This window comes from Rhinatrema bivittatum, chromosome 3, assembly GCF_901001135.1.
Source record: "Rhinatrema bivittatum chromosome 3, aRhiBiv1.1, whole genome shotgun sequence".
Lineage (NCBI taxonomy): Eukaryota > Metazoa > Chordata > Amphibia > Gymnophiona > Rhinatrematidae > Rhinatrema > Rhinatrema bivittatum.
This window is the reverse complement of record NC_042617.1, coordinates 154,825,066-154,852,891: the sequence shown is the minus strand read 5'-3', so window position 1 is coordinate 154,852,891 and position 27,826 is coordinate 154,825,066. Positions and strand designations below refer to the sequence as shown.

Sequence of the window (27,826 nt, the reverse complement as noted above, 5' to 3'; positions counted from 1 at the left end):
TCAGTGCAGCTGAACTTTTCTATAGACTGGCAGGAAGGAAGGGGGAGGGGAAGAAAGGGAAAGTTTCACTGTGTCCTTAATCTTTACCTGTCATCCCCAACCGTGCCATGCCTCTTTCTAGCTCACACACGGGTCGATCCTGTAAGGCCGCGGTAATAACAGTGCGGCAGTGTCAGGCGCACCCTTCCTCCCCGCACGCACAGTTCTCTTCACTAACTCCCCGATACTCTCCTCTAATCGCATGCAAATGCATGCCGCGGCTTTAAAGCGGTAGGGAAGGGTTATGCCCGCGTAACCCATTTTACTGTATAGGCGCTTAATACAGCGCCTATACAGTAACCAGGGTGCGCTGGTACCTGTCATTTCAAATGTCATTTCAAATGACATTTGAAATGACAGGCACCATGAAGTGAAAAAAAAAAATACCAAAATATGTAAAAACCTGAGTGTTCAAAAAAAAAATTTTTTTTAAATACCTGTCGGAGGGCCGCGTGGGTCCAGGCGGCTGGCGGCGGGAGCCGGGTGGTCGCGTGTTTAATCTAGGCCGCGGGCGGGTGGGCGCCTGTTCCAGGCGGCGGCGACGGGGGCGGGTGGACACGCGTTAGTTCGAGACGACCGGCGGGCGGGCGGTCGCGTGTTAAATCTAGGCCGGGTCGCACAGGCGCGCATTCATTCATCCAGGTGGAGGAGTCGGCGGCGAAAGCAGCCGGCTCCGCCTGAATGAATGCGCGCCTGTGCGACCCCCTGCGATTCGGCGCTCAAGGCAGTCACAGCATTCATTCACTGCCGGTGGGGGCTGCCGGGTCAGCCCCCACCGGCAGTGAATGAATGCGACCCCTGCGATTCGGCGCTCAAGGCAGTCACATGCCATGACGTCACGGCATGTGACTGCCTTGAGCACCGAATCGCAGGGGTCGCACAGGCGCGCATTCATTCACTGCCGGTGGGGGCTGCCGGAGAGGGGGCTGCCGGTGGGGGCTGCCGGTGGGGGCTGCCGGAGAGGCAGCCCCCACCGGCAGTGAATGAATGCGCGCCTGTGCGGACCCGGCCTAGATTTAACACGCGACCACCCGCCGCCCACCGACCGTCTCGAACTAACGCGTGTCCCGCCGCTGCCGCTGCCACCTGGAACAGGCGCCCACCCGCCCGCGGCCTAGATTTAACACGCGACCACCCGGCTCCTGCCGCCGCCGCTGCCTGGACCCACGCGGCCCTCCGACAGGTATTTAAAAATTTTTATTTTTTTTTCTGACAGGTTTTATGTGTCCCACATCATTACATTTTCTCGATCATCTCTTTATCGCTTTTTTTTTATTGTGTTTTATTGTTTTTGAGTGTCTTAAGCAGTGTCGATGGATTTGTTACTAGACTCACAGTCCTAACTCCTACTAGGGGGAGGCGGTAAACTAACACGTTACGGCCGCGGCAAAACAGTGCGTTACTAATGAGATAACCTGAGCGCGCGTTACGGTATCGGAGGGGAATAGCTAATTCCTTCATTATACAGCTAATTCGTTCATTTACATGCCGGGTGGGGAAGGGTTACGCGTCTGTTTTAAGAAGCGCTACGGACGCGCGAAACTGGAGACTGTATCGCTGGTTTGCCTTACGTCGTCCGAATTGTGCGCAGCGAGCTCGTTACAGACGAGAAATCTTCAAATGAATGTTACTGTATCGAGCTGACAGTCACCTAATTCAAGTCCACACAGCCTGTTTTATATATATATATATATATATATATATATATATATATATATTTTTTTTTTTTTTTTTTTTTTTTTTTGTTCTGGTTAGTGTAATCTTGGTCTATTGGTTGTTTATTTTATATTTATGATTGCTTTATGAGTATTTATTGTGTTGTGATTATATTTTATGACTGTGTTTATGCATATTTAATTATGAATGTTATGGGATTAACACAGAGGATCCATAGTAGCTGGAGGAAGGGGATGAAGTACAGATAACAGATTGTAGTTTTGGTATAATATTTCTGCATGGTACTAACCTATACAGAATGGCAGTTACAGCTCTAAACACCTTGCTGGGCTGAGTAGATGGACCTTAATGGTCTTTATCTGCCATCATTTACTAAGTTACTATGATGTACCTCTCAGGGAACAGGTTTAAATGTGCCATAAGTATAGCTAAATTGTAATCACTAAGTGGCAATGTTTCTTTTATTCCATAAAGAGAGAGTGTTGTGACTTTAAGGTTTTATACATCTAAAGTGAGGGGAAAGAGAATTGAGTTTGATGTTGAGGGAGGGAGAGAATGTTTCAAAGTACACATGACACACAAGGATGCGTTTTGTATTTACTTGCCTTTGCAAACTGCTCAGGGCGAGTTGCAGTTCAGGTAAGGTAGGTAGATCCTTACCTTTGAGGGCTTATGGTTGAAGTTTGTACCTGGAGAAATGCAGAGGGACTTCTCCAAGGTCACAAGGAGCATCAGTGGGAGATGGGATTTGAACCCTGGCTTCGCTGGGTCAGCCTGCTGCACTAACCAATAGGCCACTCTCTTTTCAATTTTAAAGCCAAATGAGATGATTAAATGGTGTGGGTGAGGGAAAGAGAGAATGAGGTGATAGGGTTGGGAGATGACGTGGAAAGAAGCTTGCAGTAGAACGAGAGGGAGTGAAGCCATAGAAAACAAGAAGAAAGGGATAGACTCCTTCCGTTCCCTCTCGTGCATTGCAGAAGAGCAGTCATCAGTGGAAGATAAGTTTAACTGATTTTGGCATCCACCTGTGGTGTTCAGTTGGACATCTCTGAATAAGCACCTTGCATTATGTGGGCATCTGCTTGCATACCTAAGTAGGCAAATTGCATGAATGGCTGCTCAGTGGGTATAATGGTTTGTCGCGTTTTAAATTTTGTACCATGATTTGAAAGATTAAAGTCGGGTTGTGTTCTTTTTCTAGGCCATTGATGAACCTCCCTATCTAACAGTGGGTACTGATGTAAGTGCTAAGTACAGAGGAGCTTTCTGTGAAGCAAAGATCAAGACGACAAAAAGACTTGTCAAAGTCAAGGTATTAACTGTTTAAAGTGCTTTAATTATCTGTGTGTGTGTGTGTGAATGTATGTGCATATTTTGTTGAATTCATTTGCAGATTAATTATGTGCTTCAGGGTTATCTGTGTTAATTTACTGTTTAACAGACTAATATATTAAGTGGAATATTAAAGTAAGAAAAAATTTGATAATACATTCTTATAATGAAGTTGAAACTCTTTTGTGGAGCTTATATTTCTATTCAGATTTTTATGTATGAGTACAATATTATGGCACTGTATGCCAATATTGGTTCCATATTACTTAAACATGAATCTTTATTGGGTGATTTCAGCGGTCCTGCTTCTATTATAATTTGTTTTAGGTGCTTTTTAATTGTTGCTGTTTAATTCTCTGTTCTGTCCATAAAATGTGGAAATGCCATATGTATTGTAAAAGGAGCATGCGAACTTTAAGCCCACATGTTCTGTATCAGTGTCCAAAGTGAAGACAGTCCAGAAATCACTATTAAAAAGAGAGAGAATGTACCTCGTGTGTAGGTGCAAAGTGGTTTTCTGGGGCCAGTCCAGTGGCAGTATTATGCACTGCTGCACAGAGGAGATGAATTCAGTTCTCAGCTTGGGTCTTCTGCTCCCTGGGTTGGCCGGGACACTGTAGGCAGCATTTGCAGCCCCTGGAGGGGGTGGGGTGGGGAGGTCTAGTCTCAGTGCAATGACAACATCAAGTGGCCTGGTGTAGGACACGTGATTGCAGGGCTCTGGTCCCTTGGCTAAGAACTGTCAACTCTGACTGGGTTAATGTATTTAAATTGTGTTCTTTAAACAATTTATTTATTTATTATTTTTATATGCCGACATTTGATCTGAGATATCACATATATTTGCATTCATGTACTGTAGGTATTTGATGTGGGGCCTGGACTAAAAGATTAAGATAAGAGACATAATTTTTGTAAGCAAGCGTTCCACTGTCCTGAGTACCTTGTTGTTTTAGAAAATATTAGGCATGGTCCTCTATATGATAATGCTTGGAGCTCCCCCATTCTCACATTGCAAGTAGAAACACTAGTAGATACCCATCTTTCTGAAGCTTCTTATAGATGTTGAAATAATTTTTCTAGGAATGCATTCGAAACCACTTTTAAATCTCATGCTAGTATTGGATTTTGAAAAGGAGGCCTTAATTTTACAACTGTTCATATCCTGATGTTCTCCTAAACTTCGTTCCGTTTTTCAGTTTGCTAAAAGATGCATCTTAATTGTGTTTTCACGTGGACCCTTTTCTGAATCACCTTAAAAGAAATCTAGTACCGTAATTTGAAATATTTAGGAATATTTTATCACACCACAACAAACTAGCCTTCAAATTCTTGTGTATGCGTTATTTGCGGTTATATTCCTTGACTTTAGTAGCAAGTGAGAATCCCCTATATATAACAGCTTTTCCCTTTCAAAGGAGATGCTGTCAGGGCAAGGAAACTGGGATTGTTGTGAACAGTTGGCCCTTGGGTTAAAATATCCCTTCTCGTTGGCAAGAGAACTGAATCTGCTACTGTCATTTAATATTGGCTCCAAAAACCAGTCTTCCGGGCTGATTGAAATTTGTGTAAATGTATATGCCATTCCAAAACCTCTGAGGGATTGAGGAAGCATGTAGGGGGGAGATAAGTGAGGAAAGAGCTTCTAGGTGAATAGATGGTCAATCTGTACCCAGATGGGAGACAATATAGTGACTTGAGAAAGAGGGGTTAGATGGTTGTAATAACATAAGAAGAAGATAGGTTGTGCAGCTTAATTTTGATTAGACCATAGTACAGATGATTAAGAACATGCCATACTGGGTCAGACCAAGGGTCCATCAAGCCCAGCATCCTGTTTCCAACAGTGGCCAATCCAGGCCATAAGAACCTGGCAAGTACCCAAAAACTAAGATTGAGTGAGAAGTCCGTGAGAAGCAGGTTGCAGTAATATAAACAGCAGGTAATGAAAGAGAGGATAAGGGTTTTGGAGGTGTTATGGATAAAGAAATTCGTTTAACAGCGTGTTGGTGTGTGCAAAGGAGAGAGGTGGAGTTTAAGGTGGCCCTAAGTTTGCAGGCAGACAGGACTGGGAGGATGACCATGTTATCTTCAGAAATAGGGTGAAGGGGGTGGTACATTCATGTGGTAAGAGCATAACAGCCTGATGTCTCTTTCTGCTCATAACTCCCACTAGCAGTAAAATCCCTTTAATATAGCATCAGAATGTTTTTCAAGAAAATAGTGTATTGCTGCAGTAGACAGGGCAGATGTTGTCTCAGATGGAGCAGAGGCAGGGCACAAAACAGCTGTTCTGATCGCTGAGTTGGCGAAACTTACCCATCAGAAGACAATAGCCGGATTTGTAGTGCAGCAAGATGGCACACTCTGTTTTAGCTTCACTTTGCTGAATCTGCAGTGATTCCTTAATGCCAGAAACCTCTTGGGTCAACCTACAAAACATTTTTAAAGAAATTAAAGTCCAGGAATGCTGCACTAAGCACCGAACTGAAAAAAACAACAAAAAACCCCAAAACAAACCCAACTTGATTTTGGAGCGGTAAGATATGATGTAAAGGAGGCAGCAGTCAAAACTGAAGAGGCAGAAAGTCATATTTCTCTTAATGAGAATAGTCTTAACAATTTAAAAAACCTGAAATGCATCGCAGCATAAAGAAGAGACTGGCTGTTAACTTAGATGATCTGGAAAATAATTCTAGATACTGTTAACCTCAGAATAGTGGGGGTTCCAGAATCTTGAGAAATAGGAAATGTAGAGCAACAGATCAAAGATTTATTTCTCAGTAATCAAGTTCCTTCTGAATTTACAGTTTGAAGGACACATTACCCACCCTTGACTGCTTTTCAGCAAGGAAACAGACCATGCATTATCCTGGCTAAAATGCTGCATTTCAAGCATGCGGATCACTTGGAGGGGGGAAAAGATTCTGTTCTATTCAGTCAAGGAAGCACAGAAACTCTTAAGCTTAATTTCCCAGAAGATTCACCGCTTTCATCTAAAACTGAAAGGAAAGGAATGCTGTCTTGTAGGCAATCCTGATAGGATCCTGCTATCAACAAAGACTATTGCTGTCTTGACTAAAAATGACTCTTGGAATAAGTGTCTTCTCATATTTGGCTCCAAAATGTTCATTGGGAGTGGACACACATAAAGAGAGCTCCATTATTGATTAAACTTTTTTTTGCCTATGTTTTTTCTTGGTTGTTGATCAATGGGGCCTCCCTGCACCTCTCTATGGAATACTGTCATAAGAACATAAGAAAATGCCATACTGGGTCAGACCAAGGTTCCATCAAGCCCAGCATCCTGTTTCCAACCAATCCAGGCCATATATTTGTATATTATGTATATTATTTGTATATTATGTATATTATTTATAGTATATCTTGTGCTCCTTTGCATTTAATTAACCTTGTTACTGTTCCTCTCGCCTTCTCCCCTATCCTATCTTAGTTTGGGGTCTCCCCCTCAGACCCCTCGTTCTTAGTTTTCCCCCCACCCCACCCCCTGTTATTTGTATTTTCTACCTTTTGTTACAATGTAAACCGATATGATGTGTATTTTAATGTCGGTATAGAAAAGCTGTTAAATAAATAAATAAATAAATAAACCTGGCAAGTACCCAAAAACTAAGTCTATTCCATGTAACCATTGCTAATGGCAGTGGCTATTCTCTAAGTGAACTTAATAGCAGGTAATGGACTTCTCCTCCAATAACTTATCCATTCCTTTTTTAAACACAGCTATATTAACTGCACTAACCACATCCTCCGGCAACAAATTCCAGAGTCTAATTGTGCGTTGAGTAAAAAAGAACTTTCTCCGATTAGTTTTAAATGTGCCCCATGCTAACTTCATGGAGTGCCCCCTAGTCTTTCTACTATCCGAAAGAGTAAATAACCAATTCACATCTACCCGTTCTAGACCTCTCATGATTTTAAACACCTCTATCATATCCCCCCTCAGTCGTCTCTTCTCCAAGCTGAAAAGTCCTAACCTCTTTAGACTTTCCTCATAGGGGAGTTGTTCCATTCCCCTTATCATTTTGGTAGCCCTTCTCTGTACCTTCTCCATCGCAATTATATCTTTTTTGAGATGCGGCGACCAGAATTGTACACAGTATTCAAGGTGCGGTCTCACCATGGAGCGATACAGAGGCATTATGACATTTTTCGTTTTATTCACCATTCCCTTTCTAATAATTCCCAACATTCTGTTTGCTTTTTTGACTGCCGCAGCACACTGTACCGACGATTTCAATGTGTTATCCACTATGACACCTAGATCTCTTTCTTGGGTTGTAGCACCTAATATGGAACCCAACATTGTGTAATTATAGCATGGGTTATTTTTCCCTATATGCATCACCTTGCACTTATCCACATTAAATTTCATCTGCCATTTGGATGCCCAATTTTCCAGTCTCACAAGGTCTTCCTGCAATTTATCACAATCTGCTTGTGATTTAACTACTCTGAACAATTTTGTGTCATCTGCAAATTTGATTATCTCACTCGTCATATTTCTTTCCAGATCATCTATAAATATATTGAAAAGTAAGGGTCCCAATACAGATCCCTGAGGCACTCCACTGTCCACTCCCTTCCACTGAGAAAATTGCCCATTTAATCCTACTCTCTGTTTCCTGTCTTTTAGCCAGTTTGCAATCCACGAAAGGACATTGCCACCTATCCCATGACTTTTTACTTTTCCTAGAAGCCTCTCATGAGGAACTTTGTCAAACGCCTTCTGAAAATCCAAGTATACTATATCTACCGGTTCACCTTTATCCACATGTTTATTAACTCCTTCAAAAAAGTGAAGCAGATTTGTGAGGTAAGACTTGCCCTGGGTAAAGCCATGCTGACTTTGTTCCATTAAACCATGTCTTTCTATATGTTCTGTGATTTTGATGTTTAGAACACTTTCCACTATTTTTCCTGGCACTGAAGTCAGGCTAACCGGTCTGTAGTTTCCCGGATTGCCCCTGGAGCCCTTTTTAAATATTGGGGTTACATTTGCTATCCTCCAGTCTTCAGGTACAATGGATGATTTTAATGATAAGTTACAAATTTTTACTAATAGGTCTGAAATTTCATTTTTTAGTTCCTTCAGAACTCTGGGGTGTATACCATCCGGTCCAGGTGATTTACTACTCTTCAGTTTGTCAATCAGGCCTACCACATCTTCTAGGTTCACCGTGATTTGATTCAGTCCATCTGAATCATTACCCATGAAAACCTTCTCCATTATGGGTACCTCCCCAACATCCTCTTCAGTAAACACCGAAGCAAAGAAATCATTTAATCTTTCCGCGATGGCCTCATCTTCTCTAAGTGCCCCTTTAACCCCTCGATCATCTAACGGTCCAACTGACTCCCTCACAGGCTTTCTGCTTCGGATATATTTTAAAAAGTTTTTACTGTGAGTTTTTGCCTCTACAGCCAACTTCTTTTCAAATTCTCTCTTAGCCTGTCTTATCAATGTCTTACATTTAACTTGCCAATGTTTATGCTTTATCCTATTTTCTTCTGTTGGATCCTTCTTCCAATTTTTGAATGAAGATCTTTTGGCTAAAATAGGTTCTTTCACCTCCCCTTTTAACCATGCCAGTAATTGTTTTGCCTTCTTTCCACCTTTCTTAATGTGTGGAATACATCTGGACTGTGCTTCTAGAATGGTATTTTTTAACAATGACCACGCCTCTTGGTGCAGCAGACATGCTCCAATGTCTTTGGGGGGTAACATGCTCAACCAAGATGTTCCTGCTCCCAGTGAGTCCTGCTACGAGTAAAGACTTGCCTGGGCAGCATTCCCCTGTGCTTCCTGGTGGGCTTCCATTAACTACACTACTAGCATTGGGAAAAGCCTTAAGGGTAGAATCTACAATGGTGACGTTAGTAGTGATGGTGCAGACGCAGATGGAGCCTTTGGGATTTCTTTGAGGAAGAGCTAGTCAACTTTTGGAAAGGCAAGTTTTGATAATCCTTGTGCCCCCAATCATAACCTTATAGAAGATCTGAAAATTAATGACCAGCCTTGAGTTTTTCATTACCAATCTGTTATGGTTAATGGTGTTTGGGTGGATCCTTGGACACTGTGGCAGCTGACCACGCCCACGGGGGGGCAGTCCCATGAGGGACCACAGTGTCAGGCTAGACTCTGGACAGAGAAACACAGATTTGAATCTTTTATTAGACAGTTTAAGTGACCACCAGAGGTGGCAGTAGTGAGTAGTGGTTGTAGAGCCTGGCTGGATGCATCTCACACAGAACGCTGGAACAGCGGATCCTCTGTAATGCAGTGCTGTAGTGGAAAGAGACTGAGAGTTTTGAGCACACAATAAGATTAACATTCAGCGTCCCAATGTAGAAATAGGAGAAGCTCCGAGACAGGGAGAGCAGGCCGTCGAGGAGTGAGTACCTCATTCCAATGAAGCAGTACTGTGAAGAGAGATGGTATCTGTACTCATTGATGGTAACTGTAAGTTAGTTCTTCCAAGTAGAAGGGTAGAGGTTGCAGGCAGCGACACAGGGAACATGGGCCCTCGAGGAGTGAGTACCCCGTTAGAGACCCTGAAGGGTAGTAAGAGTTCCAGATAACGCTGGAGTGGCAGAGTAGCTTAGGAACGGAGAGCGAATCCCATCCGTATGAATCCTGTTGCTAACTCGACGAGCTAGCAAATACTGTAGGCAGATATACCCGGAAGTCGTGATGTCAGAACAGGAGTACGCCCCTGAGGTTCGCGCCAACGTGGAGTTAAAGATGAGGGCGGTGTGCGCGCCCTAGAGGTACCTTGAAGGAAAATGGCCGGAGACAGCACTGAAGCCGGTCCGGGGATGCCGGAGAGAACGGCAAGCAGGCGCTGCAGTGGCCATCAGTCCAAGGTGAGCGGGAGGAGCCGAAAGTAGAGAGAGGTAGGCGGGGCGAAGCTGTCAAAGACTGACGGACGCAACACTATCGTATTGATTTGTTTTGATAAATCTCTGTTACAGTTTAAGGCTACTACTACGGCTCAAGAAAAGTTTTTAAAGAACTTTGAATATTGAGTACAAGTCTTGGAGAGCCAGCAGAACTCTATTCAAGACTTTTTAAGAATGCATGTGTTAAAGCAGACACTGTTATAAGGGCTCTTCACATTTTTATAAAGAACTCTGTTAGGAAGAATGACTGGAACTATTAACTTCTCTTCTCCCATGTGCCTGGAGTCACCCCACAGAATATGTTTCAAAAGGTTAACTATCTTCCAGCAACCAAGAGAGAATGGCCAACCAACTGATTCGGAAGGAAGAAGCTCAATGTCTTTGGGTAGATTAAACCTCACAAAAATGTGTGAATCCTCATAAGAGAAGGTGGTTCTATCATCTATACTCCTTTTGCATTTGAAATGTAAAAAGAGACTATTTTAAAATGTTAACTTAGGGGGAAAAAATTGTTTCTGGGTATGAAAACTAGGCTGTTTCAAGGTATATCTAGACCAACACAGGTTAGGAGAAGAAAGCCATTGCATTATGCCCAGATGAAATACCTATAGTAGAGGAGGGAGGAAGTTGGTTTTTTTTAATAATCCTACAAGTGCTTAAGTTTCAGGGGAGCAATTATATTTTTGGGGATCTAGATCAACTTGTGAAATTTAAGAGCAGGTCTGTTTCTTTATCTTTTATCTTTATTAAAAATTATTTATCACTTATGCAAGAAGATTGTAAACGATATACATATACTTAAATACAATATCAAATGAAATAACATACTAAAACAAAAATTGTAACCAAATTACAATTAAACATGTAATTAAAAACATAAAAAAGGTAAGACAACACACATTAAAACAAAACATGGCATTAAAATGAAAATAAATTAAAAAGAAACAGGACCTGCTAAGAAAATAGCTAAAAATAAGCTTTCCTAAAAAGGCAAGTTTTCAAATCTATTTTAAACATCTTAAATCTTCATTTCTGATGCAAAACCCATGGAAATGAGTTCCAGAACATCGAAGCAGCTATAGAAAAGGAATATTTTCGAATGGACAAGAGCCTTGCCTGCTTCACAGAATGGATGTCCAAAAATACCTCTGAGTAGAGTCAAGTTACAGATCGGCTGATGTACCCTTAAGAGAGGATTTGCCAAGGTGTTGCATTTGAGTTTAGTAATTTAAATATTATTATAGTATTTTATATTATATATGCCACTGAATAGGAAGCCAGAGCAGATTAATAAGCACTGGGTTAATATGTTCTCTTCAACCTAACGCAGAGTTAAGACGATCAGCAGCATTGATTAAATGTTCAATGGTCTCAGAATTGTAAATAGTAAATAGAATTACAAAAATCAATCATGGGAAGTATTGAAGCTTGACTATAGTATGAAAATTAGCTGTATCCATAAGAACAGAGAAGGGCAACCAAAATGATAAAGGGGATGGAACAGCTACCTTATGAGGAAAGGCTGAAGAGGTTAGGGCTGTTCAGCTTGGAGAAGAGACGGCTGAGGGGGGATATGATAGAGGTCTTTAAGATCATGAGAGGTCTTGAACGAGTAGATGTGAATCGGTTATTCACACTTTTGAATAATAGAAGGACCAGGGGGCATTCCATGAAGTTAGCAAGTAGCACATTTAAGACTAATCGAAGAAAATTCTTTTTCACTCAACGCGCAATAAAGCCCTGGAATTTGTTGCCAGAGGATGTAGTTAGTGCAGTTAGTGTAGCTGGGTTCAAAAAAAGTTTGGATAAGTTCTTGGAGGAGAAGTCCATTAATGACTATTAATCAAGTTGACTTAGGGAATAGCCACTGCTATTAATTGCATCAGTGGCATGGGATTTTCTTAGTGTTTGGGTAATTGCCAGGTTCTTGTGGCCTGGTTTGGCCTCTGTTGGAAACAGGATGCTGGGCTTGATGGACCATACTGGGTCAAACCAAGGGTCCATCAAGCCCAGTATCCTGTTTCCAACAGTGGCCAGTCCATGCAATAAGAACCTGGCAAGTACCCAAAAACTAAGTCTATTCCATGTTACCATTGCTAGTAATAGCAGTGGCTATTTTCTAAGTCAACTTAACTAATTAATAGCAGGTGATGGACTTCTCCTCCAAGAACTTATCCAATCCTTTTTTAAACACAGCTATACTAACTGCACTAACCACATCCTCTGGCAACAAATTCCAGAGTTTAATTGTTTGTTGAGTGAAAAAGAACTTTCTCCGATTAGTTTTAAATGTGCCACATGCTAACTTCATGAAGTGCCCCCTAGTCTTTCTATTATCTGAAGGAGTAAATAACAGATTCACATCTACCCGTTCTAGATCTCTCATGATTTTAAACACCTCTATCATATCCCTCAGCTGTCTCTTCTCCAAGCTGAAAACTCCTAACCTCTTTAGTCTTTCCTCATAGGGGAGCTGTTCCATTCCCCTTATCATTTTGGTCGCCCTTCCCTGTACCTTCTCCGTCGCAATTATATCTTTTTTGAGATGTGGTGACCAGAATTGTGCACAGTATTCAAGGTGCGATCTCACCATGGAACGATAGAGGCATTATGACATGTTCTGTTTTATTCACCATTCCCTTTCCAATGATTCCCATCATTCTGTTTGCTTTTTTGACTACTGCAGCACACTGAACCGACGATTTCAATGTGTTATCCACTATGATGCCTAGATCTCTTTCTTGGGTGGTAGCACCTAATATGTAACCTAACATTGTGTAACTATAGCGTGGGTTATTTTTCCGTATATGCATCACCTTGCACTTATCCACATTAAATTTCATCTGCTATTTCAATGCCCAATTTTCCAGTCTCACAAGGTCTTCCTGCAATTCATCACAATCTGCTTGTGATTTAACTACTCTTAACAATTTTGTATCATCTGCAAATTTGATTACCTCACTTGTCGTATTTCTTTGCAGATCATTTATAAATATACAAGCCGTAAAGCCCGTTAAAACGGGCTACATCCCTCTGTCTCTCACCTCCCCCTCATTCTCTCTCCCCTCACTCTTCACCACCCCCCTCCCCCACCCACTCCTCTCCACCCTCCCTCTCCTCTCACTCAGTCCCCCCTCTCCCTCACTCCCTCCTCTCCCTCACTCCCTCCCACTCAGTCCCCCCTCTCCCTCCCACTCACTCAGTCCCCCTCTCCCTCCCTCCCACTCAGTCCCTCCCTTCACCCACCTCCATTTCCTCCCGGCGCCGTAAGCGCGACTTCCCGCAACCCTCACCCGGCTCCATTGACTCCTCCCGCTCCTGCCGGCAGATCTCAGGGGGGGGTGTCACTCCCGCGCGCGCGGCAGTGACCCCCGCGAGATCTGCCGGCAGATCTGGGGAGGAGAAGCAGTGGCACCGCGCGCGCGCGGCGCCGCTGCTTCTCCTCCCGCTCCTGCGGCCCCACCGCCATTTTTTTTTTCTGATCGACGTCCTTGCCCGCACATGCGCAGTAGAGCTGTGCTCTACTGCGCATTTGCGGGCCGTCGGTCACAGGCCATTTATAAGGTAGATTGAAAAGTAAGGGTCCCAATACAGATCCCTGAGGCACTCCACTGCCCACTCCCTTCCACTGAGAAAATTGTCCATTTAATCCTACTCTGTGTTTCCTGTCTTTTAGCCAGTTTGTAATCCACAAAAGGACATCACCACCTATCCCATGACTTTTTACTTTTCCTAGAAGCCTCTCATGAGGAACTTTGTCAAACGCCTTCTGAAAATCCAAGTATACTACATCTACCGGTTCACCTTTATCCACATGTTTATTAACTCCTTCAAAAAAGTGAAGCAGATTTGTGAGGCAAGACTTGCTTTGGGTAAAGCCATGCTGACTTTGTTCCATTAAACTATGTCTTTCTATATGTTCTGTGATTTTGATGTTTAGAACACTTTCCACTATTTTTCCCAGCACTGAAGTCAGGCTAACCGGTCTGTAGTTTCCAGGATCGCACCTGGAGCCCTTTTTGAATATTGGGGTTACATTAGCTATCCTCCAGTCTTCAGGTATAATGGATGATTTTAATGATAGGTTACAAATTTTTACTAATAGGTCTGAAATTTCATTTTTTAGTTGCGTCAGAACTCTGGGGTATATACCATCCGGTCCAGGTGGTTTACTACTCTTCAATTTGTCAGTCAGGCCTACCACATCTTCTAGGTTCACCGTGATTTGGTTCATTCCATCTGAATCATTACCCATGAAAACCTTCTCCAGTATGGGTACCTCCCCAACATCCTCTTCAGTAAACACTGAAGCAAAGAAATCATTTAATCTTTCCGCGATGGCCTTATCTTCTCTAAGTGCCCCTTTAACCCCTCGATCATCTAATGGTCCAACTGATTCCCTCCCAGGCTTTCTGCTTCGGATATATTTAAAAATGTTTTTACTGTGAATTTTTGCCTCTACGGCCAACTTCTTTTGAAATTCTCAGCCTGTTTTTTCAAGGTCTTACATCTAACTTGCCAACGCTTATGCATTATCCTATTTTCTTCTGTTTGATCGTTCATCCAATTTTTGAATGAAGATCTTTTGGCTAAAATAGCTTCTTTCACCTCCCCTTTTAACCATGCTGGTAATCGTTTTGCCTTCTTTCCACCTTTTTTAATGTGTGGAATACATCTGGACTGTGCTTCTAGGGTGGTATTTTTTTAACAATGACCATGCCTCTTGCACACTTTTTACCTTTGTAGCTGCTCCTTTCAGGTTTTTTCTAATGATTTTTCTCATTTTATCAAAGTTTCCCTTTTGAAAGTTTAGCATGAGAGCCGTGGATTTGCTTACTGTCCCCCTTCCAGTCATTAAATCAAATTGGATCATATTATGATCATTATTGCCAAGCGGCCCCACCACCGTTGCCTCTATCACCAAATCCTGTGCTCCACTGAGAATTAGATCTAAAATTGCTCCCTCTCTTGTTGGTTTCTGAACCAATTGTTCCATAAACATGTCATTTATTCCATCCAGGAACTTTATATCTCTAGCATGTACCGATGATATATTTACCCAGTCAATATTTGGGTAATTGAAGTCTCCCATTATTACCGCACTACCAATTTGGTTAGCTTCCCTAATTTCTCTTAGCATGTCACTGTCAGTCTCACCATCTTGACCAGGTGGACGGTAGTATACTCCTGTCACTATAGTCTTCCCCGACACATAAGGGATTTCTATCCATAAAGATTCAATTGTGCATTTAGTCTCATGCAGGGTTCCGACGGCAAGATGGCGGTCGGCGGCGTCCATGCCGCCTCGGGATGCCTGGGAGCGGTAGGCAGGCTGTTGGCAGCTGGCAGAGGCTGCCAGTCTACCCCACGAAGTCAAGGAAGTGAAGAAAGAAGTGAGCAACAGCGGTTGCTGTTCAAGTCCTTTCTTGGTTTTGTAGACCTCTATCATATCTCCCCTCGGTCATCTCTTCTCCAGTCTGAACAACTCTAACTTCCTTAGCCTTTCCTCATAGGGCAGCCATTCCATGCCACTTATCATTTTGGTCGCCCTTCTTTGCACTTTCTCTAGTGCAAATATATCTTCTTTTTAGATGCGACGACCAGAATTGCACACAGTATTGAAGATGTGGTTTCACCTCGGAGCGATACATAGGCATTATGACATCCATCATTTTATTTGGCATTCTATTCTTACTAGTTCCTAACATTCTGTTTGCTTTTTTGATCACCACAGTACACTGAGCTGATGATTTCAATGTATTATCCACTATAACGCCTAGATATCTTAATTGGGTGGTAACTCCTAAGATAGAACCTAACATTGTATAACTACAACAAGGGTTATTTTTCCCTTTATGCAACACTTTGCACCGTCCATGTTAAATTTCATCTGCCACTTGGAAAATGAATTTTCCAGTCTCAGAAGGTCCTCCTGCAATTTATCACAATCCGCTTGAGATTTAATTACGCTGCATAATTTTGTGTCATTCACAAATTTGATCACGTCACTCATAGCATAGCACCCTTTCCAGATCATTTATAAATATATTAAAAAGCACTGGTCCAAGTACGGATCCCTGAGTCAATCCACTGTTTACCTTTTTCCGCCTTGAAAATAGAGCTATCCTACTCTCTGTTTCCTGTCTTTTTTTTTTTTTTTATTGCATTTTAAATATTTGAAACAAACTGTTTTAGATATATAATAAAGAGATATATCTCAGTAACTTGTTTTGCAATACATTGCATGACATTACTATATATCTTAAGATCAGGTAATAATAGAAAACAAACAGGAAATTTGAGAGCATTGGTAGTTAAGTAGACAATGAAGCAGTAAACAGAAGAAATAACATTATACTGTTACAAATTGTCTAGCTCCTCCATCAAAACATTTATTTTACCCTCTCTAAGCTTCTCTAAGAGTGTGAATCAAAATATGTACGGAGCTGATCTGGTTGGCTGAAAACATATCTTGTATCTTGATGTTTATTAAAACACCTACAGGGGTATCTTAGGAGAAATTGAGCACCTCTCTCTAACACCTCAGTTCTCATGGCTATAAATTTCCTGCGTCTGAGCTGAGTAGCCCGTACTACATCAGGAAAAATTCTTATATGATGACCGTAGAAATCCTGATTTCCAGCGTGTAGCAGATGGACTCAGGACCAATGGGTATAGTGTACTCCTGTTAGCAGTAGTAGACGGATCAGATTTCAACCTGACATCAGCCCCTAGTACATATACCCCTGCAGGAAGTGCAGCTCTTCAGTATTTTCCGTCTCCATAGCAGTTAGGGACTATCTGCACGCTCTCACAGCGTTAGAACCAAATTCAAAGAAGAAAATCCAAATTTAAAGAAGAATCCTACCTGAAGACGAGCCCCGCTCTCCTGCGGTGATACCCTCGGGTCCCTCCCCCAGTTGAGATTCCCGAGGTGATTTCCGTGGTCCCTCGGAGGTAAGCCTCGGTCCGGTGGCCGAATCGCTGCGAGGACCTAGCCCCCGATCCTCGGGCGCGGCTGAGAGGCAGCGGGTGCACCCTTGAGCGCGGCGGTGAAGGTATTTGCCCTCTCCCCCCGCAGCCGCAGACTGCCCAGTTCGAAACCTGGAAGCGCCGAAGACAAGGTAAGGTAGAAATCTTCTGCTTGAATCCTGTCTCCGAAGATCGAGGAGGAGCACAGGTCACCAGCCGGGACCAGTGCCACCGGGTTGATCCATCCTAGCATTGCCAGGCCCCGGCTATTTCCGAGGGTCTACCCACGTGGAGACCCTCCGAGGGGGTCGCAGTATTGCCCACGTGCTCGCCATCGCCATCTTGGCCCTATTCGCAGCGCCGTTCGCTGTTCGAGAGCGCACAATTTGAGCTAGGCGCACAAGCACTTGTGCGCATAAACTTACACGCACATAAAACCTTGCGCACATAAGCTGCGCGCACAGAGCCGGGCGCATATCTACGGCCGAACGCACAGCTGCGCGTTCAACTACATGCTCATCTTAAGAGCACCGGAGCGCATAAGAGTTTACGCGCCGACAGCCATGGCACCTCCAGAAACAGGGATAAAGGCTCAAGGCCTCTGCCCAGCATGCCATATCAGAGCCGCACAAAGCGAGGAGGCTGACGCCCTGTGCACGCAGTGCGAAGAGGCCCTGGGAGACCCAGTCCAGGGCCAGTCTCACTCAGGGCCGAGTTATAGCTCCTCTGGGGGTACCCCGGACCTAGCCAGGGGGACCTCCCCACAGACGGGGACCCCCAAGGAACCAGCACCCCTCAGCTTTGACCCAGTGTCGATCTCATGGGTGGAGTTCTTTAAGGGGATTCACGCCTTTGTTCAAATGCAAACTGAACCTCAGGCTGACCAGCCACATGCTCCATAGGAGGACCCTCATGCCCCAGGCCCTTCAAGACCTAGGCACAGGCTTCCACTACCCAGAAGCCCCCACCTATGGGGACTCTGACATCTCTGAGGAGGAAGCCAAACCCTTAGAAGAGGGGGAGCTCCCCCCGGGGACAGAGCCTCACCGAAACATGAGACGCTTCTTCACAAAGGACGAGCTCCCAGACCTGGTCAACCAATGCCTGATGGAGCTCGCTATCCTGGGCCCAGGTACTTCAGGGGAACTCAAACCGAACCCCCTGCTGGAGGGTCTTTGACAGACTTCCCGCCATTTCCCTCTGTTACAAGCAGCACAGCAGCTGATTGACCTGGAATGGAATGCTCCACAGTCCACAGTGAAGGGGGGACGAGCTTTGGCAGCCCTGTACCCCCCTGTACCCGGCAACCAAAGATCTTCTTGCATGCCCAAGAGTTGATGCCATGGTCTGCGCGGTCTCCAAGCGCACTACCATCCCAGTGGAGGGAGGAGCTGCGCTCAAGGATGCACATGACCGGCGGCTGGAGTCCATCCTCAAACAGTCATTTGACGTTGCCGCTATGTCTCTACAAATTGCGGCCTGCTGCACCGTGGTGACACGTGCCTGCTTATCACAAACCAGGAACAACACCCTGGGAGAAGACATTGAACCAGCAGTATCATTCCTCGCGGACGCTGCCTCCGACCTAGTACGCACCGCAGCCAGAGGAGTGTCCTCTGCGGTGGCGGCCAGGAGGCAACTCTGGCTCCGAAGCTGGTCGGCCGACGTATCTTCCAAAATGCGCCTCACGAGGATGCCCTTCAAAGGATCCCTCCTGTTCAGCAGCGAACTAGAGAAACTGGCCGACATATGGGGTGAGTCCCCACTGCCACGCCTACCGGAGCTTAAAATGAAGAGAAACCAGCGACCCTTCCCGGTCCTCCAGGGGCAGAAGTTCTCAGCGCTTCAATCCTTACAGGAGCAACTATCAAGCCCCCTGCCCTACGGCCAGGAACCATTCTTTTCGGACCAAGCACAACAAGAAGGGAACCAGCTCGGGTACAGGCCCCAGCCGCACCCCACAATGAGATTCAGCCGACCCATCCAAGGGAAAAAGTCATAGGGGGCAGACTAGCCCTATTCTACCGCAGATGGGTCGAGAGAACTTCGGACAAGTGGGTCCTAGCCATCATTCGGGAGGGGTATTACCTGGATTTTCTACGAATCCCTCCGGACAAGTTCGTGGAGTCCCCCTGCTACGACCTGTACAAGAGGGCGGCAGTGGAAGCTACACTGTCCAGGCTACAGACCCTCGAGGCCATAACCCCAGTGCCTCTACAAGAAATAAGTACTGGGCATTATTCCATTTATTTTATCGTCCCCAAGAAAGAGGGAACATTCAGGCCCATCCTGGACGTCAAATCGGTCAACTGCCACCTGAGGATTCCCTGCTTCCTCATGGAAACCCTACGATCCTTAATAAGGGCGATACAACCGGGAGAGTTTCTCACATCCCTGGATCTTTCGGAGGCCTACCTACACATCCCAATTCATCAGGAACACCAACGTTACCTATGCTTCAAAGTCTTGAACCATCACTACCAGTTACAGGCACTACCCTTCGGGTTAGCCACAGCACCCCGGACGTTCACCAAGGTAATAATAGTGGTGGCGGCAACACTGAGGAAGGAAGGAATCCTCGTTCACCCTTACCTGGACGACTGGCTGATCAGGGCAAAGTCACAGGAGGAAAGCCGCCAAGCAACCAGCAGAGTCATAACTCTACTGGAGAGCCTAGGATGGATGGTCAACACAAACATAAGCTCCCTACAGCCCTCACAGTCGCTGGAATACCTAGGAGTCCGTTTCGACACCAAAGAGGACAAGGTCAGCCTGACCTCCACGAGGAGATCAAAATTGTGGAACCGGCTGCAAACCTTGCTGAACGATCCTCGTCCCACAACATGGGATTACCTGCAAGTCCTCGAGCTGATGGCATCCACTCTGGAAGTTGTGCCATGGGCGTGAGCCCACATGAGGCCCCTACAGCGCTCCCTCCTATCACGGTGGAGCCCACGGTCCCAGAACTACACCATACGTCTATCATTCCCGGGCAGAGTTCGGACCCAACTACGGTGGGTGGCTGCAGACCAGCCACATGAGCTGGGGATCAAGACTATCCTCCTGAACCTGGACCGTACTCACCACAGATGCCAGTCTACGAGGATGGGGAGCACACTGCGAGGAGTTAACCGCCCAAGGGCAGTGGAACGCAGAGGAGGCGGGATGGAACATCAACTGCCTAGAAGCGCGGGCAGTCAGACTAGCCTGTCTGCGGTTCGCTCACAGACTCCGAAACAAAGCAATCAGAGTAATGTCGGATAACGCCACAACAGTGGCCTACATCAACCGGCAGGGGGGAACCAGGAGCCAACAGGTGTCCCCAGAAATAGATCTCCGGGAAAGACAACATCATGGCAGACTTCCTCAGCAGGGAAAGTCTAGACCCAGGAGAATGGAGGCTGTCGTCCGCAGCCTTCCAATTGATAGTGAATCGGTGGGGGACACAGGGCATGGACCTTCTGGCAAACAGATCCAACGCCCAAGTATCCAGATACTTCAGCCGCAGGCGGGAACCGCAGTCCTAAGGGATCGATGCCCTGGTACAGATCTGGCCACCGGGGACTCTACTATATGCCTTCCCGCCGTGGCCCCTATTGGGCACGATCATTCACAAGATACAACTACACAAGGGACTAGTTCTTCTGGTGGCTCCGGATTGGCCAAGAAGACCCTGGTATGCAGACATGAGAAGACTGCTGGCAGGGAACCCTCTACCCCTGCCCCCACACAGGGACCTGCTACAACAAGGTCCGATCCTCCACGAGGACCCAGCTCAATTCTCTCTTACTGTGTGGCCATTGAGAGGGCCTGCCTGAGAAAGAGCGGATACTCTCCTCCGAGCACGCAAGTTCTCCACATCGTTAACGTACATAAGGATCTGGAGAGTATTTGAAGCCTGGTGCGAAGACCACAACATCAAGCCACGCTCATTTAAAGTTCCCCTGATCCTGGAATTCTTACAGAATGGACTACAGAAGGGTCTGTCCCTCAACTCCATCAAGGTACAAATGGCCGCATTGTCATGCTATGGCTCCAGGAGAAAGGGCGACAGCATAGCCTCTCACCTGGACATGTCATGCTTCCTGAAAGGAGTCAAACACATTCACCCACCACTAAAGTGGCCGGTACTTCTATGGAATCTCAATCTTGTTTTGGACTTCCTAGCAGGAACCGCCTTCAGACCCCTCCGAGGCCTGTCCCTCTGCCTGTTAACCTTAAAGACGGTGTTCTTGCTGGCAGTGTGTTCAGCCCGCCGCATCTCGGAACTACAAGTACTGTCCTGCCGTGAGCCGTTCCTCAGGCTCACCCCGGGGCCCATCCAGCTACGCACGGTTCCCTCCTTCCTCCCCAAAGTGATCTCACACTTCCACCTCAACCAGACGATCTCACTACCAACGACGGATAGCTTGAAGAATTCGGAAGAAGCCCGTAGTCTACGTCACCTCAACAACGGTAGACTCCTATCCAGATACCTAGAAATGTCGGAACCCGTACGAAGAACGGACCACCTTTTTGTCCTTCACAGCGGAAAGAGACAAGGGGAAGCGGCCTCGTGGGCAACCATCGCCCGCTGGATCAAGCAAGTCATCAAGGCGGCCTATGTAGAAGCTGGCAAGCCACCACCTCTACAGGTCAAGGCCCATTCTACCAGAGCCAAGGCAGTATCCCGGGCAGAAACTAGATTGCTGTCACCTGCCAAGATCTGCAGGGCGGCTACATGGTCCTCCATCCATACTTTCTCCAGATTCTACCATCTGGACGTTCAGGCTCGGGAGGACACGGCATTTGCAAGGGCAATACTAAGTGGGTCACGGGCAGCCTCCCACCCGGTTCAGGAGTAGCTTTATACATCTCATTGGTCCTACACGCTAGGAAATGGAGAAATTACTTACCTGATAATTTTGTTTTCCTTAGTGTAGACAGATGGACTCAGCATCCCACCCTTGGCTGCCGTTACGCATGGTCTTTCAAATAATTCAAGGGTAAGCCACGTTTTCATTTACCTAGGGCATCCACTCTGCCGGGTGTCGACGCTTTCCTGTTGAGTACACTGGTGGTCTCCAGCTATAGTCAGTCAACCAGTTCAAGTTAATCAAGTTAATCAAGTTTGAACGTTATGGTTCTGATTACGGTTATGAAGTTATGGTTATGAAGTTATTCAAGTTAACCAAATTATTAAGTTAATCAATCAGTCAGTAACACATATATCCACAATGCTTTTCGAGGAGAATACTGAAGAGCTGCACTTCCTGAGAGGGTATATATACTAGGGGCTGACGTCAGATTGAAATCTGATCCGTCTCCAACTGCTAACAGGAGTACGCAATACCCATTGGTCTTGAGTTCATCTGTCTACACTAAGGAAAACAAAATTATCAGATAAGTAATTTCTCCATTCTGGTACCTAAAGTGTATTCTTAATACAGCATCTCTTTCTAATAGTGAAGAAAATTGAACTAATAAGGTAGCCCTTGTGTCAGTTTTCATCTCATAAGATTTTTCAAGAAAATCTGTAAGATTCAAATCAGCTTTATTCAAATTCTCTGAAATTAAATTACCTCCTCTATCCTGTGGTTGCTGCAAATAATACTTTTTTGAGAGTATAGGAATAGATAAATCTGAATATTTTAAAATATTCTTCAGATAACTCTTAAATAGATCTATTGGATATGCTAGATGTATTTTAGGGAAATTTAAAATTCTAAGGTTAAATTTCCTAAGTTGATTCTCCAATATTTCAAATTTATCTTCATGTTCTTCCTCAGATTTTATTAAATTTATCTGTATTTTTTTAATTTCCTCAACTTTCATTTCTAAGCTATTCACACTTTTATTTAAAGTGTCAATTTTACCCTGCACATAGATGTTTTTATTTAAAGCTTCCTGAACTGTTGCAGTAAGGTTATTGATAGATTTTTGCATCATTACCAATATAGATCCAAGTTCTTCAATAGAAAATTTCTTTGGTGTAATAACCGAAATGTCCTCAATATTCTCTATCGTATCACTGGTAAAACTATCAAACATTTACTGGTCATTGCCAAGTGTTATATGTAGGCCTCTCACTCACAGGGTCTGCATAGCATATCAGACTCCTACTTAGGTACAAGGCCACCTTACTTTAATTATAATATTTTTGTTAGAATTTTTTAAATTTTTTGCACATTAAAACTGCCTCGTCTTAGTTCTTCAAATAGAATTTTCATATATTATATTCCAAAGGTACGGGAGAAACCATAACTACTTATCTCGCCAATTTTGATTAGTCACCCGACACGCGCGTGTTTCGAACCAACGGTTCTGCTTCAGGGGAATTTTCTTCCGTATCCTGTCTCAAAGACGAACTTCTGCGCTATATACTAATATTAGTATATAGCGCAGTAACATCTAGATGTTACTGCGCTATATACTAATATTCCGCAGCAGGAAGCTTTTTCTTTACTGAAAAAGATTTTTCAGTCCCGTCCCCGTCCCCACCAGGTACCATCGGGGTTTCTTCTGGATCTACTTGAGCTAGTACTTTTTAGGAACTTCTTTAAATTTGATGATAAGCTCTACCTCCAAGTGAGAGGGGTGGCAATGGGAGCCACAGTTGCCCCAGACATCGCAAACTTGTATATGGTAAATTTTGAAGTTTTAAAACTATACAGCTCACATTGGTTTCAGTTTATAAAAGGATATAAGAGATATATCGATGATATATTCTTGATTTGGGTATCATCTGAAGATGAATTAAAGCTATTCTTGACATGGATAAATACAATCGATAAAAATCTGCAGTTTACAGCGCATTTTGACAGGCAATCTATTGCATTTCTAGATATCCTGATCCAACGTGATGGAGATCGTATCAAAACCACTTTGTATAGAAAGAAAATGGATCGTACCAACTATTTGAGATACTCCAGTGATCACCCCTTGGGTCTAAAAAATGGGTTACCGATATCTCAATTTTTGAGGTTGAGGAGGATTTGCTCATCAACAGCCGAATTTCGAACGCAGGCTCCAGATTTAATGGCAAGATTCAGTCAGAGGGGTTATCCCGCTTCAGTGATCAAAAAAGCATATAAACGAGCGCTATATGCCAACAGGACACTTTTGCTACAATACCAACAACGGCCGTTTTCACAAAAGATCACATGCACATTGCAATACTGTAAACAAGTTAATACAGTGATGAATATTATCAAATCACATTGGCACATATTGACTTTACATTCTATATTTCAAACGGGTCCGAGGTTCGCATTCTTTAGGGGGCAAAACATAAGAGACATGGTGGTTAAGTCCACGTTTACGTCTGCAAGTGTGCCCAAATTGTCAGGCGGTCACCATGGGTGCGGACGCTGCGATATGTGTGCCCTGACAGTTACAGGGGAACAGTGGCAAGTACCAAACTCAGGAAAAGTTCTAAGATTAACTGGACTCACAAATTGTGAATCAGAAAAAGTCATTTATGCCATCTTCTGTCCATGCAATCTTCTGTACATTGGGCGTACCAAACGTAAGATCAGAACCAGGCTCATAGAGCACAGAAGCTGTATTAGGACTCAGAAGGTTACAGCACCTCTAGTACAGCACTGTATGACTTGTCAACATGTGTTTACAGATCTGAAATGGCTGATTTTGGAACAAGTGCAGAGTAGCCCTCGTGGCGGTGACATTCAAATGCGTCTTAATATGCGTGAGCAGTTTTGGATTTATTGGTTGAACACAATGGATCCGGGTGGACTAAATGAAAAAATAAACTGGTACTCCTTGATTTAGAATCCCCCGTGTTTGCTGGTGGTTAAGGCTAACTACAATATTAGGTGGTGACAGTGGCTATTGTCTCCCGATATGTACGGTGGTAAGAGTTCCTCTGAGCACAGAGGGGAGCTTTCTCATGGATAGGGAATCAGGTATTGAAATTGTTAACGCATGTCCAGAAGATGACGCGAGTAAGTTGTCAAAAACTCTGCAGTAGACGTGACAAAACGATCAAGTTGCTAGGGACGCTGAAGTGGATGGGATGTACACCATGTGATTAATTATCCAGTGTCGCTAAAGCGGACGTGACAGAGAACGCCGTTTGGTTGAGATAGCAATAGCAGCGAATACAAACACAAATAAAAAATCAAGAAATAATAAAAAATAGGGCGATCTAGCCTTTTAATATTGTGCCAATTACACAGAACGGAAATAACCGTGCCTTTTGTGTGTATCTCGAAATAGAAAAGTAAACGAGAGGATCGGACGTGAAAGGAGACTGTTTGGAATGACGTAGGTTCCGGTCCGAGCTATAATAGGATCACTCGAGTCGGTGTGCCTTTAAAGATGGACGCGGCGTAAGGAAGCCGCGGCAAGATTCAAAATTGTGACAATCGAGCCAAGAAGAGAGATGGACGCCTCAAACTTGCAGAACGGAAACTCAGAAGTTCGTCTTTGAGACAGGATACGGAAGAAAATTCCCCTGAAGCAGAACCGTTGGTTCGAAACACGCGCGTGTCGGGTGACTAATCAAAATTGGCGAGATAAGTAGTTATGGTTTCTCCCGTACCTTTGGAATATAATATATGAAAATTCTATTTGAAGAACTAAGACGAGGCAGTTTTAATGTGCAAAAAATTTAAAAAATTCTAACAAAAATATTATAATTAAAGTAAGGTGGCCTTGTACCTAAGTAGGAGTCTGATATGCTATGCAGACCCTGTGAGTGAGAGGCCTACATATAACACTTGGCAATGACCAGTAAATGTTTGATAGTTTTACCAGTGATACGATTGGGTTGACTGTTGTGAGATACATTGAAGGTACACTGGAGTACAGTTGTATACGGGTAGAAGGTTTGTGCTCAATATTCTCTAGACACACTTGTTCTTCCACTCTTAATTGCTTTGATGTCCCTCCAAATTCATCTGTAAAGGACACAGATAAATCTTTTGGTTCCTTGGAACTATGATCTTCCATGTCCTCAGACATTTGTCGATTCCTCGACTTCTCTTTGGGAACCAAATGAATCTTTCAGGATTACTTTAAATTCTAAGTCCATTTTTGCAAATGGAGGAACTGGTTTCTCTGGGGCACTGGGGGTTAAAGTTGTTTCAGATGCCTGGTAGTTCAGCTCCTGCTCCTGGCAATAACTTCCTGCGGCCCTACCGGTGGTGATGATATTATTTGAAAGTAGTCCACTTTTCGAGGTTGTACAGATCTCATATTAGGAGTAGAGGTAGAAGAAATCTCTCTGTTTGGCTTTCCTCTTGGTGTGAGGCATAGCCAACTGAGAGATAATACTAATACCACTGACAAATTTCTTTTCTTAGAAATAAAGTTGCCCAAGCGAAATTACTTTCAATAATAGACAAAAAACCTTTTACTTAACTTGCCAATGATCTCAAGACCGCTGATTTATCAAGTATTCGCTCCAAACCGTTCCAATCTGGGCTAAGCCTGACAAAGCCGCGCGCCGGCATAGGGCTGGTCTTATTGCCGACCCTGCTCCTCCCTCCAACATCACCGCAACAAAGTAAGTCCAGGAAATTTGAAAGAAATGGCAGAGCTCAACTCCAGGAAGGCTCAAGTCAGCGGCGGTGTCGCGCCGGCGTAGGGCTGGTCTTATTGCCGACCCGGCTCCTCCCTCCATTGTCACCGCAACAAAGTAAGTCCAGGAAATTCGAAAGAAATGGCAGAGCTCACCACCGGCGGGACCACTCAACTCTAGGAAGGCTTAAGTCAGCGGCCTTGTTTCCTGTCTTTTAACCAGTTTGCAATCCATAAAAGGACATTGCCTCCTAGCCCATGATCTTTGCGTTTTCTTAGAAACCTCTCATGTGGGACTTTGTCGAACGCCTTCTGAAAATCCAAATACACCAACCACATCTACTGGTTCACCTTTGTCCACATGTTTATTCCCCACTTCAAAAAAATGTAGGAGATTTGAGAGGCAAGACTTCCCTTGGGTAAATCCATGCTGGCTGTGTCCCATCAAACCATGTCTATCTAAATGTTTTGTGATTTTATTCTTTATAACAGTTTCCATGATTTTTCCCGACACTGAACTCAGATTCACCAGCTCTATAGTTCCCTGGATCACCCTTGGAGCCCTTTTTAAATATCAGGGTTACATTGGCCATCTTCCAATCTTTAGGTACAACGGATGATTTTAATGATAGATTACAAATTAATTGAAATAGGTCTGAAATTTCATTTTTTCGTTTTTTCAGAACCCTGGGTGTTTGCTATCTGATGTAGGTGATTTACTACTCTTCAGTTTGTCAATCTGGCCTACTACATCTTCCAAGTTCACTGTGGTTTGGTTCAGTTCATCTGAATCATCACCCTTGAAAACCATCTCCAGAACGGGTATCTCCTGAACATTCTCTTCAGTAAACACCGAAGTACAGAAATCGTTTAATCTTTCCACGATGGCCTTATCTTCCTTAAGTGCCCTTTTAACCCCTCGATCATCTAACAGTCCAAACCTCAGAGGACATGCATTGTCTTCTGATCCTCCTTAAAGTGTCATTTATAGATTAGGAGAGTTGAAATTTACATTTCTCAGAGAGTTTGTTAATACCACATTTAGAAATGGTGGGGGAGCAAGATGGTGTCATGATGCTGTATGTGTAGGTACTGCTCTGTTATCTTTTGGAACTCTTGTTTTGTTTTTTTTCTTCAGCTGTGCCATCTAAATGGAAAGGTAAAGTGTGAGTCTTCCCTTCAGATGTACCACTCTTACTTGGACAGCAGCTTTTTCCATCTTTCCTCTCCAGTTTGGCAGTACATTTAGAGGCTGTTAACGCCATTGTGACCGCTGGTGAAGGAGTGCCTGTTTCCCCTGGAGAGATCACTTTAAGCCACTCAGATCTTTGGTTCCTTCAGGCACAGAGACTCGCTT

At 44.2% G+C, this 27,826-nt stretch overlaps 1 protein-coding gene across 5 annotated transcripts in view; it reads left to right on the top strand.

The window, feature by feature from the left end:
* Positions 1–27,826, top strand: part of ARID4B (AT-rich interaction domain 4B) — a 486,307-nt gene that overhangs the window by 60,220 nt on the left and 398,261 nt on the right. For all 5 annotated transcript variants that reach the window (XM_029593836.1, XM_029593835.1, XM_029593838.1 and 2 more), the window contains exon 3: positions 2,921–3,031. In XM_029593836.1, coding sequence (XP_029449696.1) covers positions 2,921–3,031 — 111 coding nt within the window. The remainder of the gene's footprint in view (positions 1–2,920; positions 3,032–27,826) is intronic.